Source organism: Triticum aestivum, chromosome 2A (genome assembly GCF_018294505.1).
Source record: "Triticum aestivum cultivar Chinese Spring chromosome 2A, IWGSC CS RefSeq v2.1, whole genome shotgun sequence".
NCBI classification, from domain to species: Eukaryota; Viridiplantae; Streptophyta; class Magnoliopsida; order Poales; family Poaceae; genus Triticum; species Triticum aestivum.
This window is the reverse complement of record NC_057797.1, coordinates 266,650,326-266,664,441: the sequence shown is the minus strand read 5'-3', so window position 1 is coordinate 266,664,441 and position 14,116 is coordinate 266,650,326. Positions and strand designations below refer to the sequence as shown.

The 14,116-nt window shown below is 51.5% G+C and overlaps 1 protein-coding gene across 4 annotated transcripts; it reads left to right on the top strand.

The window, feature by feature from the left end:
• Positions 1-2,821: 2,821 nt before the first annotated feature.
• Positions 2,822-12,969, top strand: LOC123188509 (protein trichome birefringence-like 13). 4 transcript variants are annotated; one of them, XM_044600656.1, is made up of 6 exons: positions 2,824-3,258; positions 3,796-3,973; positions 9,993-10,133; positions 10,706-10,826; positions 11,473-11,607; positions 12,522-12,969. In XM_044600656.1, the coding sequence occupies exons 1-6, from the start codon at positions 2,877-2,879 to the stop codon at positions 12,777-12,779; spliced, it is 1,215 nt and encodes a 404-aa protein (XP_044456591.1). In that variant the 5' UTR covers positions 2,824-2,876; the 3' UTR covers positions 12,780-12,969. The 4 variants fall into 4 exon arrangements, with proteins under 4 accessions (XP_044456592.1, XP_044456591.1, XP_044456594.1 ...); XM_044600659.1 differs by having other exon boundaries at positions 12,462-12,695; XM_044600658.1 differs by having other exon boundaries at positions 12,459-12,695.
• The last annotated feature ends 1,147 nt before the right edge of the window (positions 12,970-14,116 follow it).

Here is a 14,116-nt window from a genome sequence, read left to right as displayed (position 1 = left end):
GTCCTTGTACAGAATTATAGATGAAATAGACTCTGTATATGTTTATAAATGAGATATTGCATATACATACGTACAGATTTATAGATGAAATAGTCTTTGTATATGTTTATAAATGAGAGCATACCGTTATTTTTATGACATGAATCTTTATATATATGAGAGCATACAATTTTATTAGCACACACAAAGTGACATGGACTTTTATATGGAGTTGTTGAAAATGCTTGCCGAATGGACTATTGAAAACATTCGGATTATCACCGAGTTGTTTGTCAAGCAAGTGAGAGCTGGAAATAGGCCAAATGCTCACTTGACCTCCAATGCATATGATGAGGTGGTGAGGCAATTCAAAATAAGAACAGGGTTGGAGTACACGAATGAGCAATTAAAGAACAAATGGGACAAACTGAGAGGTGAATATGGTGTATTCAACAAACTTAAGTTGAAGGAGACAGGAGCGGGATGGGACACAGAGCGCAACACTGTGAAACAAGATGCTGAGTGGTGGAAGAAGGCAAAGATAGTGAGTTTTCATCCTCATGTTGTGCATACCATATCTTTCTTCATATTACTTGTTGTTGACAAAGGTTATCTTGTTTGTATATTTACAGGACATTGCAGGTTGTTACAAGTTTAGGAAGCATGGACTTCGCAATGAAGAGAACTTGCGCATCATGTTTGAAGACATCACAAGTGACGGTTCCGATTATTGGAATCCGACTTCTGGCATCCCCCTACTTCTACTGCACTAATATCAAGTGCCATAAATCTTGAGCAAATAGAAGATGTTGAAAATACATTTTTGTTTAATAATTTATAATTTATATACATAAAGTATTGCAAACTACCCTTTATAGTTCTCTGTTATCGCACAGAAAAGAAAAGGCAACTCTTTGTCCCAGCGAATCTGGCCATCTCTGTTAGAGAAAGAAAGCAGAGGAAAAGGAGAAAAAGCTGCCTGCCAACGAACTAGGCTGAAAAATGCCCTCCAGGCACTCCAAACTAGGCCTTTAGCCATCTTTTCAGCCCCTAGGAGCTGGGCCTCACGTGGATTTCCATCCAGCCTCCATCTTGGGCTCACTTCGTCCTCTCCTCAATGTCCAATAAGGCCGAATCTGGCTGGCAGCCCATCTATGGCGATCGAAACCTGGAGCTGAGACACCGAATAGATTTCTGAGTGCTAGCGCTCGCGCCGGAAGCTGGCGATCAAAAAGAGAAGCTGGATTTGAGGATTTATTGTAGTTGGGGCGCTACCGAACATACCCTTATTTTGGGACGGAGGAAATACATAGCAAGAAAAATCAGTAATAAAGACCTGATTAAGGTGGGATTTGTGTCAAAAAATGGTATGGGGGTGCGAAATGACGATACCACCTACCAACTCAATTTTTCTTTTTTGAGATAAACCAACTTCTCAACTAGGAGTAGAGATATTGCCGGCAAATCCTATTTGGCGCTGCAGGCGCCCGTTTATGTGTATATTGCAAACGAGCGCCTACAACCAACCAAGCTGGGCCGACCCATCTCATCCTGTTTTCTTTCTGTATTCCAGACAACAAAAAATGAGCGTCCTCATGGGGGATCGAACTACGGACGTATACTTCAAGCTATACCTGGCCATACCTCGGGCCCGGCCGGGCTTCGGGTCGGGCCTAGCCAAGCCCAGGCCTGTTTTTTGGGCCCGAGCCCGGCCCGAACACGTAAAAAACCGTCGGGCTTCGGGCCGGGCCGGCCCGGCCTTCAGGAAAACGCGAAAACGATGGGCCCAGGCCCGGCCTTCGGGCTCAAAATCTAGGCCCGAGCCCAGCCCGGGAGCGGCGTCGGGCTGGACCGGGTCGGGCTTTTTCGGGCCGGGCCGTTCGGGCCGGGCTTCCCATGGCCAGGACTACTTCAAGCTAACCAGCAATAACCATCGCGCCACCTTGCCCATTGTGGTGAATGACATCCTCTTACATCTTTTCTTAGTTTAACTTTCCTTTTTCCTTTTCCTCTCTCCTTTCTCCTTTCTCCTTTTTCCTTTTTTCTTTTTCCTGTTTTCGTTTATCTTTTATCTTTTTTTTCTTTTTCTTCTTCCTGTCTCAATGATATTTTTTATAATTCGTGAACTTTTCTTCAAATCAATGAACTTTTTTCAAATTCGTTGAACTTTTTTTAGTTCCGATGAACTTTTTTCAAATTTGATGAAATTTTTTCATATTCGATGAAGTTTTTTTCAAATTCAACAAACTTTTCTAAATTAGATGAACTTATTTTCAAATTGATTATCTTTTTTTAAATTTGTACAATTTTTTATAATCCATGAACACTTGTTTTCATTTTCGATGAACTTTTTTTCAAAATCGATGAACTTTTTTCAAATTGATGAACTTTTTTCAAAATATATGAACTTTTTCTTATCATGATTTTTTTCCAAAAATTTTAAGTGATACAGTACATGATTATGTGCAGCAAATAGCGCTTCGACAGTGTTATTATATATCTCAGGATGGAACAAATCGTTCAATGATGTTAGCTCCAGTGGTTGGAGAGGTCGGACATGGAACGAACGTCTTTAGTTCTAATCCTATGGCAGATACACCTATCTTTTTTGGGATTTTTCCGCGCGAGTTCAGTGGCCGACGCGTTTCGTGGGCCGGCCCAACTAGGAGCTCCCGATATTCCCAGTGTACCATGTCCCCGCATGGCAAAAAAAAGAACTCATGTTCTCGGAAAGGCTCGGCCCAATTAAGCTATTGTGCCTAACCATGTTCTCGGGCCGAAGTGAGGCCTGGCCTAGTCCGAAACTCGCCTCCGCCGGCTGAGACTAGTTCTTCAGGCCCACTCTGTTTTTTTAAGCCCAAGCAAAACTCGATCCTGTTCGCCTCGCCGTGTCTCCCATGCCGCCGGCGAGGAGCCCGGCCGCCGGCCTGCGGCGGCGCAAAGTCTTCCTCCCTCTCGTGTTGCTCCTCCCCCTTATTCTACTGACCCTAATCCTGATCTTCCCATCTCGCTCCATCCCCGCGCTCCGCGACGCAGCTCTCAGGTCCCAACAGACCTGCGACTACGCTGCCGGCGGATGGGTGTCCGACTCCTCCGCCGAGTCCCACCTCCGGTACGACCACACGTGCAAGGAGATCTTCAAGGGGTGGAACTGCATCGCCAACGGCAAGCGCAACGGCCGCGCCCTCCTCCGCTGGCGATGGAAGCCCGAAGGGTGCGAGCTACTCCCCAGGCTCGACCCGCTCCGGTTCTTAGAGCGTCATAGGAACACCAACATTGGTTCGTACTCACCCATTTCGCTGTGTTTGGTAGCTACTGCTTGGGACGTGACTCCGTCTGCAGAGTGAAGCCTTTCTGGTGTGGCCTCCTGGTAGAGTTGGAGTTTTTGGCATCTTTGAACAAAATCTTCTGCATATAACGTGGTAATACTTGCGGTGCTTACTGCCCATTGTCATAGATCGGCACTCAAGAGATGTCTCGATGTTTTGCTTGGTCTACTAAGCAAGGTGTAGTATCGTATGTGGATAGCATAGATATGTGATTGGTTCCCTGTACTGTTGAATGTGTTGAAATTTACATATGTAGCTGTACGAATGTCATCTTGTGGTGGTCATGTTGGGGCATGGTCAGTTATTATGATTCTTGCTTCATAATGATCATAATGTTATAAGAGGAAATTGGGTCAATGCATACCTTAAGTGATACGGCTTCTTGGTTCAGATTTATCTGTTTGTCTATGTGTAGTGTATTCAGTCATTTCAGTGACCCCTTGAATATGCTATCACATGTTGATGTGTGTTCAATGCTTTGTTGTAGGATTTGTGGGTGATTCTTTGAATCGAAACATGTTTGTCTCATTGGTCTGCATGCTCAGGGGAGTGAACGGAGAGGTTCGCAAGTGGCGTCCAGCAGGGGCAGACCGAGGTTTCACATTCCTACGCTACAACCTCACCCTCGCATACCACCGAACTAATCTTTTGGTACGCTATGGCAGGTAAGGAGTGCCATTTGTATTAGTACCAAAATTTAGTTCTTTGGAGATGGGTGTAACTTCTATTGTTATGAGTTGTGTAAGAATTATATATCCGCAACGTGGGTCATTGCTTTCAGTTTTGGACTCTAGTTCTAATTTGGTAGTATTGCAATGCTTCCAGTAGACCATTCTTGGTACTTGATTTTGAAAAAACTAAGGTTGCTATTAATAGTCTTTTCTCTTGCCGGCTCACCATTTTTCTTTAAATTGTTTTGTTTGCCTAATATTTTAGACAGTCTACTGTTTCCCTAACCTTTTTCTGTGCATTAGAGGGTGACTCTGGTAGGGCTAGGGTTCCTACCGGCTCTACTCCGTAGGTTATACGGGCAGGACAGTGAGGGTTGGGGGCGAGGGCGGCGGCTCCGGCGCGTGGGCGCCGTCGCGAGGAAGAAGAGGGCGGCGCGGCTAGGGCAAGGTGCGGCTAGGGTTTTCGGCTCCTCTGGAGCCGGGCAATAGGATAGAACTATCTTTTATTGCTTAATTCCAAAAGGTATCTTACAATCTAATATTTATAACCTGAAAACGACTAGCCTAAGATAACTTGTGGGCCAAGCCCTTAATCTACTGCCTAGCGGGCCTCCTCCGGTTGTATTGTAAACCGGTCATAACATCTCTCCCCGCCTGCACAAACAGCTCGTCCTCGAGCTGAAAGTCTGGATAGTGGTGGCGGAAATCCTCACGTGGCTCCCAAGTAGCTTCCTCCACAGGAAGACCCGCCCACTGGATCAGGATGAACCATACCCCGCGACGAAGTTGCGCCTTCAACACCTTCTCTGGCTCCGGAAGAAGACGTCCATTGCCTGTCGGGGGAAGCGCTGGTGGAGCCGCCGGTGGCTCTCCATGAAAAGGCTTGAGCAGCCCCACATGAAACACATCGTGGATGCGAGCGCCGGCCGGCAGCTGAAGACGATAGGCCACCTGCCCAATGCGCTCCAAGATGGCGAAGGGTCCCACGTAGCGAGGCCCGAGCTTGCGCTTCGCGCGCGGGTCGAGTGACTGCGTAGAGCGGTGAAGAAGACGCAGCCACACCCAATCACCCACCGCGAACTCCGCCTCGCGATGGTGGTTGTTGTAGTAATGTTGCGCCAGCTGCTGAGCCTGAAGGAGACGCTGACGGACCTCCGCAAGCATCTCGTCACGGGTGCGAATAAGGTCGCCCGCGGCCTCCGTCCTCGCCGTAGCCGGGTCCACCGGCAAGATCGGCGGAGGTGGCCGCCCGTAGACCACCTCAAATGGTGTCGCACGCAGGGCAGAGTGGTAGGAGGTGTTGTAGCAGTACTCCGCCCATGCGAGCCAATCCACCCAAGCACGAGGCCGATCACCTGTAACACAGCATAAATACATGGCGATCACCTTGTTAACCACCTCTGATTGGCCGTCCGTCTGGGGGTGGAAGGCCATGCTGAAGCGTAGCTTAACGCCCGCTATCCTGAAGAGATCGCGCCAGACATGGCCTGTGAACACCGTGTCGCGATCACTGACGATCGAAGCAGGAAACCCGTGCAGACGGACAATACCGTCGAAGAAGGCACGAGCCACGGACGCGGCGATGTAGGGATGCCCCAGTGCGATGAAGTGAGCATATTTAGAAAAGCGGTCGACCACCGTGAGAATGACCGACTTGCCTCCCACCTTGGGAAGCCCCTCGATGAAGTCCATGGAGATATCGGCCCAGACCTGAGAAGGCACATCCAGGGGTTGAAGAAGACCAGCTGGCCGTAGCGTCTCCGTCTTGTTGTGCTGACACGTCGCACAAGAGCGCACCCAATCGCGAACGAGGGCACGATCACCAGGAATGTAGAAGTCGGCACGGAGACGACGGAGGGTTTTCTGCACACCCTCGTGGCCAGCCGAGTGAGCTAGCAGCAAGACCTGGTGACGGAGATCATCATGAGCAGGAACGAAGACACGGCGCCCATGGACTAGCAGGCCGTCGGAGAGGCGCCATGGCTCCTCCAGGTCGCCGGCCGCCAGCTGCTGCTGCAGGAGAACCACATCGGCGGCGGTCGCGGTGGCCCGGCGAATGTCGTCGAAGAGGCCAAAAGTCGGCCCTGAGCAGATGCAGAGTGCCTGCCCCTCGGAGTCGCCGCTGACGGAGTCGAGGTCGGCATCGCGGCGGGATAAGGCATCGGCCACGGTGTTAAGACGACCCGGGCGATACTCAATGGAGAAATCGAAGCCGAAGAGCTTGCTAATCCACTGATGCTGGGGCACGGTGGAGAGCCTCTGATCCAGCAAGAACTTGAGGCTGTAGTGGTCCGTGCGAATCTGAAAAGACTGGCCCCACAGATAGGGCCGCCAATGGCGCACCGCCTGCACCAAGCCAATGAGCTCCCGCTCGTACGCTGCGAGCTTGAGATGGCGCGGAGCGAAGGGCCGGCTGAAGAAAGCAAGAGGCCCGTCGCCCTGATGAAGCACAGCGCCGAACCCCACACCCAAGGCGTCACAGTCCACAACGAACGGCCGGTCGAAGTCCGGCATCTGAAGAACGGGCCCCGTCGTGAGGGCCCCCTTGAGGGCCTCGAAGGCTGTCGTCGCCTCCGCATCCCAGGCGAACGCGTCGCGGCGCAACAACCGCGTGAGTGGAGAAGCGATGACACCAAACTCCGGATGAACTTCCGGTAGTAGCCAGCAAGGCCGAGAAACCCGCGAAGAGCCCACGGAGACTGGGGCGTCGGCCAGGCAGCGACGGCGGCCACTTTGTCGGCGTCCATAGCGACCCCGTCGGCCGAGATGACGTGGCCTAAGTAGGCCACCGAAGGCGTCCCGAACGAGCACTTCGAGCGCTTAAGATGGAGATGGTGCGCCCGAAGCTCGTTGAAGATGATGGCGACGTGCTGTAGGTGCTCTGCCCAAGACGCACTGTAGATCAGAATATCATCAAAGAAAACAAGCACAAACCGGCGTAAGTAGGGTCGGAGGACGTCGTTCATCAGAGCCTGGAAAGTTGCCGGGGCGTTGGTGAGGCCAAAGGGCATCACTAAGAACTCGAAGTGGTCGTGATGAGTCTGAAACGCCGTCTTGGCGATGTCATCAGGGTGCATGCGCACCTGGTGGTACCCCAACCGGAGGTCGAGTTTGGTGAAGAAGCGCGCCCCATGGAGCTCATCGAAGAGCTCGTCGACCACCGGAATAGGGAACTTATCCTTGAGTGTGACAGCATTAAGGGCACGGTAGTCGATGCAGAAATGCCATGTGCCGTCTTGCGGACGAGAAGCACCGGGGTGGTAAACGGCGAAGTGGATAGCCGGATGATGCCCGCCGCGAGCATGAGTGCACACTGCCGCTCCAACTCATCCTTCTGCAACTGCGGATAGCGGTAAGGCCGTACCGCCACCGTGCAGAGCCTGGCAGAAGATGTATACGGTGATCGTACGCGTGGGCGGGCGGCAGCCCCTGTGGCTCGGTGAAGATGTCGCCGTGCTGCTGTAGGAGGCTCTCCAATAGTGGGTGCTCGGCCGTGGCCGTGGTCGCGGCGAGCTGGAGTGGAGGGGTGGGTGCGGCACCCCCAATGCCGGCCCACCGAATGCGGCGGCCTAACCGTCAGAAGGTCATCATCAGCGCGTCGAAATCCCAGAGAATAGGACCAAGAGTGCGCAAGAAGTCGATGCCGAGGATGAAGTCGAAGCAGCCTAAGTCGATGCCGGCGCAGGTGATGGAGAAGTGCTCGTCGCCAATAGTGATGGGCACGTCGCGGGCGAGCCCGTGGCAGCGGAGACGGTCACCATTAGCGACGGTGACTCGCAACTGTTCACCGCCGGTTGGCTGTAATGCCAGGCGCCGCATGGTGGTCTCCGGCAGGAAGTTATGTGTGGACCCTGTGTCCACTAGGGCCACCAGGCGCTCACCGTGGATCATGACCGGTAAGAGCATCGTCTGTTCATCATGGATGCCGGCCAGCGCGTGTAGGGACACCACAAGGGCGGTGGCCGGGGCGGGCGTGGGTGCCGCTGCGGGCTCCGCAAGGGCTGGGGCGCCGAGGCCATCCTCCAGTGGCTCCTCCTCAGACTCGTCTGTCGTTTCCAAGTAGAAGAGGCGGGGACAGACATGACCTGGTGCATAGGGCACATCACAGTTGAAGCACAAGCCCAGTCGCCGGCGTTCCAGCTGTTCCGCCTGGGTGAGGCGCCTGAATGGCCGCGTCGGTGCCGGGGCGGCGGCCGGAACGGCTGTAGGGGACGCCGGTGCCGCCGGAGCCGGCCGGGGAAGCTGTCGGCCCCCACGTGGCGCAGATGGACGCGTCACGGCCTGGGCGCGCTGCTTGAACGCCCGGGCATAGTACATGGCCATCTGAAGGTCTTGGGACCCTTTCATCTCGACGTCCACGCGGATGTGGTCGGGGAGGCCGCCGATGAAAAGTTCCGCCCGCTGTAAGGCCGTCACACCGGGTGCGTGGCATGCCAGGGCCTGGAAGCGATCGACGAAGTCCTGCACCGTGGAGGTGAACGGCAGACGGCCCAACTCGGCCAAGCGGCTCCCGCGTACCGGTGGCCCAAAACGAAGAAGGCACAACTCTCGGAAACGATCCCACGGGGGCATGCCGCCCTCGTCCTGTTCGAGGGCGTAGTACCATGTCTGGGCGGCCCCGCGGAGATGGTAGGATGCCAGCCAAGTCCGTTCCGACGCGGGCGTGCGCTGGCCGCGAAAGAACTGGTCACACTGGTTGAGCCAGTTAAGCGGGTCGTCGGAGCCGTCGTACGTGGCGAAGTCGATCTTGGCGAACCGGGGCGGTTGCTGGTGTGGCACACCCTGGCCCACTGCCTCGGCGGTGCGGAGGGCGGATGATGGCGCACAGGCCATGGTGGAAGGCCCGGCGTAGTTCCCAGCGGCGCCCGACACCGCGGGCTGCAGCGGAAAATCGGACGGTGGACGGGTCTCCGGGTAGGCCGATGGCTGTCCGTTGAGCCAGCCGGGGAGTGGCGATGGGGACGGCGGAAAGCGGACCTCCTGTATTGGGAGCCCGCTCGGCGAAGACCTGCCCAGGTTAGGGCTGGGCGGGGCCGGTGGAGGGCCCTGCTCCGAGGCCGCTGGAAGGTAGGGCGCGACGGAGGACGGCGCGGCCGGCGCGGTCCAGGTGGGCCACTGCGGCCCCGTGGTGGCGACGAGTGGCGGGGCTGCCGGCGCGATCTCCGGCGGCCACTGCGGCCAAGGCGGCGGTGCGACCGCTGGGGCGGGAAGCGCCGGGTAGCCTCCGGTGATGGCCCCCGGTGCCGAGTACCACGGAAGCGTCTGCTGACCCGCGGCCATGGCTGGATGGGGTGGTGGGGGCGGCCCGTACGGACCTGCCAGGTAGAGGCGGATCCCTTGAACCGCGGTGACGAGGTCGTTGAGGACGCCTGCCATGGCCTCCGGCGTGAACTGTTGCGGCTGCGGGGGAGGTGACGGCGGCGGCGAGTGGTGCCGGGTGCCGTTAGGGCCGGCGCTGAGAGCGACGCCGTGGTGCCCGCCGAGAGCGAGGCCATGACGCCCGGCGCAGAGGCGGCGGTGGTGGAGGAGTTGGCGGGCAGCGGTGGTGGTGGCGGTGGAATTGGCGGAGACATGGTCGAAACCCGGTTACCTGATACCAAATTGGTAGGGCTAGGGTTCCTACCGGCTCTACTCCGTAGGTTATACGGGCAGGACAGTGAGGGTTGGGGGCGAGGGCGGCGGCTCCGGCGCGTGGGCGCCGTCGCGAGGAAGAAGAGGGCGGCGCGGCTAGGGCAAGGTGCGGCTAGGGTTTCCGGCTCCTCTGGAGCCGGGCAATAGGATAGAACTATCTTTTATTGCTTAATTCCAAAAGGTATCTTACAATCTAATATTTATAACCTGAAAACGACTAGCCTAAGATAACTTGTGGGCCAAGCCCTTAATCTACTGCCTAGCGGGCCTCCTCCGGTTGTATTGTAAACCGGTCATAACAGACTCATAAATCTTTTCATGGATGATGCTGTACTCATCTATTTGGTTATCATTGATCAAAATCATATTGTTGGTTCTGTAGCTGGTCAGCCAGTCCAAACGGAGGTCCCCTAGAATCTCTTGGATACAAGCAAGGCCACAGGATTGATGTTGATATTGCGGACCAAACATGGGCAGAGGCACCAAGCTTCCATGATATTCTTATTTTCAATACGGGGCATTGGTACGTGAGATCACAATTCTTAAGGCATATAAGCTTTAAATGAACAGTTGATCAGTTGTCCAATGTTAGCTCCCCGTTATTAATTGGTGATCCTGAATCCTAATATTTAAACCCTCTGAGTAATCAGTTAATAGCTCAATACTATGTTGTTACTCTTCCATTATTGTTGTTTTGTAATGTGCCTCTTCCTCGGCCTCAGTGCACTCAACTAGATGTCTAGAAGGTATCATTCGCAACATGTGTTGCTTTACCAAGGCACATAACATCAGAAAGAAATGATTGTTTTGATAGATTACTTTCATTATCTGAGATGATTGGTGCTATTGAAGTATTTTGATTAACCTATTGATGGTAATGATGGAAAAGGATATGCAGTGTTATCTGATTATTGTTATTAGATATGCTATATTTCCTGGCTTCTTTTGCTAACTATTTTTATGTGCTGAGCTAGACAATCTATGACCACTCTACCACATATAAAGGGCAATATAACCAAGCTATTTCCTGAAACTTGTTTTCTGTTTGCATTTGTATTTCGTATTACTGGGCTCATCCCCCTCTGCTTTATACAGGTGGTGGTCCTCTTCAAAGTTTGATCCAATACAGTCACCGATGCTCTTCTTTGAGAAAGGGAAGCCGATTATACCTCCTTTACTGCCACCTGAAGGACTGGATTTGACTCTTAAACACATGGTACGCCTGTGGTTGTCTCTTGAGTTTTCTGAAAATTCCTGCTTACTGTTCCTTGCCCGATAATGTTGAATCAGTCTGTCCAACCGGAAATACCGGAAGTTATGCCCTCATCTGTTCAGGTTCGCTTAAACCTTAGAAGAGAGTTTTGCCGATAACAACCATGAAAAAGATCATCGTATATGAGCAGCAGGCAAGGGATCAAACTTAGGACCTCTCGCCACCATTCGCGCAGGCATGGGATGCCCAGTACCTGCTGGGCTGCATTCCTTTGTGACCAAGTCACCATGTATAGCTGCTATGATGTGTTTCCAAGTATATATGAAGTCAAAGCTTCCTCCAAACTGACTTGAGAATCAATTAAATGTGATTTTTTTACGCATTAAACCGGCGGTTAGACCAACGAAGCGGTGAGCCATTCTTGACCATTTCACTCATTGGAATAGTCTATAAGAGACACAAAGTTTTTTGTGTTTTCTCAAGAAAAAAATTGAGTTGATTTCGACTTGAATATTTTCACACTGCATTATGTCTAAATGACTTGTCTAAATATCCCCTGAACTCTAGCAAAGAAGGAAAATATCTGCTTTGCTGTTTAATATCATCATGATATTCAACTTTCATTCACTATGAATAATTTTTTCATCAGATAACATTTGCGAACAAAGCAATGAGACCCAATGGATTGAAATTCTTCAGCACTCAATCTCCTAGACATTTTGAAGGTGGTGATTGGAATGAAGGTGGATCTTGTCAACGTGACCAACCCTTGTCCTCTGAAGAGGTATCGAAACAACAGTGTGTTGATACTTGGATTGCGCTTTTTCATCTTCTGCTGCATGCTTTCGTTTTCCTCCCCTTTTTTCTTTCGAAATCATACATATTGTTTTTACACTCTTTTTAGTATGTTGAATTGTTGGTAGGTAGTCTTAATGTGATAAATGACAGAAGTTGTTTAAATCAGAACTCACAGTTGTAATATGAAGTGAAACAGATGTTCTAACAAGGGGATACTAGGACTGCACCATAGTCTTGTTTGCCAAAAGTATATGCATGTCTATATGTTAGGCTGTTATAAAGTAGTTGTAAGGCCATAAGCTATCACACACATGTGATTTGTGCATCTGAACAAGAGTGCTGTCTGTTTCACCCCAAAATAAAGAAACATGAACTTGATTCCTCTGGTTGCCTGACATTGCACCTTTCCCTGAAGTACTCCAATCACTTTTCAATCGCTTTCAAGTTTTAACAGGAAAAAACCCTGCTTTGTAATTTTTTGTCCTAACAGAAAAAAAAAACTTTCAAGTCTGCCATCTGAAGCGCAAACGGCTTGACTAAAGAGAACTAATATCCGGATGACATAAAAAAGAGTTGCACTTGTCAACATATCTCCTCTGTGATCATCAATGCCTTGCATGGATTCCAATATAGCATAGCATTTGCAAATGCACATTATTTCCCCCCAAGAAAATATGCAGTAACTGGCAGACAATATTTATTTACCTCTGTTGGAATAACACTTTCCTGCTGAACATGCAATCAATCTCTTGATAGTTACTGAATGTGTTTATATTTCAGTGTTGCTGCAATATTATGTTTTTCCCTTTGGTCTAAATACCAAATATTGGGTTGTAGAAGGTTGGTGGTTGTTTGGAGCTTGGAGTTTTGAGATTAATATGTTGAGCAAAACTGGTCTAGGTCAAAGAATTTTTCTCCTTGGACAACAACGGCACAAACACAGAAGTACGTTTGGTAAACCAGCACTTGATGAAGGCTCTGGAGCAGTCTTCCTTCAGAGTTTTGAACGTCACTCACATGAGCGAATTCAGAGCTGACGCTCATCCGGCGACAACCGGAGGAAAGAAGCACGACGATTGCATGCATTGGTGTTTACCAGGACCAACCGATGCATGGAACGATTTGCTAGCAGCAAGTCTTGCGGCAATTCAGAGCTAGCCTTGTGAGAAAATTTCCCCAATTTTTTTCTTGGGGTATGAATACGTTGGAGATTTCCTCCGAATACCAAACTGTAGATTTAACCCAGTATTGGAGTTTTACGACGTGTACTCCAGAATCCTAGAATACATTAATTGGATTTGTTTGTTGGACGATCAAACAGAGTGGAGTTTTCTCCCACACCGACTTATCTTTCCATGTGACACCGACACTGAAAGGCAGGCTGCATTATTTTGTGCATATATAGGACAACACTATTTTAATCTTATGATTAGAATAACTATTTGGATCACAACACGCCTTATATATTATTTTGTGCATATATAGAACAACACTATTTTAATCTTATGATTAGAATAACTATTTGGATCACAACACGCCTTATATAGCAGCGATGGACGTGTTCCCGAACCTGGACAAAAGAAAAAAGAGCCCATGACCGTCCACCCCCTACCTCCCGCACCTCTCACTCTCCCCGATCCCCATCCACATAGCCGCCAACAGCCCCAGGGAGCCGCCGGCTCCACCTGCCCGAGGGCCCCGCTGCCACCACCTGCCTCACGGAGCCGCCACCTCCACTTGCCCCAGGGCCGCCGCCCACCCCTGTCCCGATGCGGATCCACCTCCGCCGCCACCCAACTCGTCCCCGACGCGCTTCCTTTCCTTGGTCCCCGTCCACGACAACACCTCCCTACCCGATCCACGGCGGCGGCGGCCTCCATGTCAGGGCCACGACCCCGCCTGACAGGAGTTACAGAACTGAAGAAGGAGCGAGCCACACTGAAGAGAAGACAGCGATCTCAAGTTCAGAAGAAGGACGGTCCAGATCTCGCGGTAACGATTCAAGACAGCATGGACGGTCCAGATCCGCAGGAGAGCAAGTTACCCCTGTTCCTCGTCAAGCTGCTGTCATTCTTGGGTTTTAACCCTCTGTAACACTCTGGTGAAAAACTTGTAATATAAGCCCGTCGCACCGACGAGGAGTGGGAGGAAAAAAAGATAGATATCTCATTCGCATCTCTCTAGTCTAGACTTAGGGTTCGTCCTTACTTGTACCCAGACTCCTCCCCAATTCGGGGTATCTACCAGTAAAATTCCCCTGATCTGAGACAATTTCGTCCAAATTCGTAGCTCTGGTTCGATTGATCATTACCAGGGTCTCACAAGGGTATCAGAGCGCCGGCTGAATTCCTCGGCGGCTACTCGACGGCGGCGAATCAGGCTGAGGAGAGCAGGAGGTTGGGATCTCTCGTAAAATCCCTCCCGTCCCTCCCAGTTCGCGGCGGCGGTGTGGGTGGCGGCGACGCGGCGTCGGTGACATTCGGGTACAGATCTCC

Excerpts from the sequence above, each read along its gene's own strand:
- LOC123188509 (XM_044600656.1), top strand. The coding sequence starts at position 2,877 with ATGCCGCCGGCGAGGAGCCCGGCCGCCGGCCTGCGGCGGCGCAAAGTC. Across the intron at positions 3,259-3,795 it reads TCATAGGAACACCAACATTG|GATTTGTGGGTGATTCTTTG; the intron begins GTTCGTACTCAC and ends GCTTTGTTGTAG. Across the intron at positions 10,134-10,705 it reads ATTTTCAATACGGGGCATTG|GTGGTGGTCCTCTTCAAAGT; the intron begins GTACGTGAGATC and ends TGCTTTATACAG.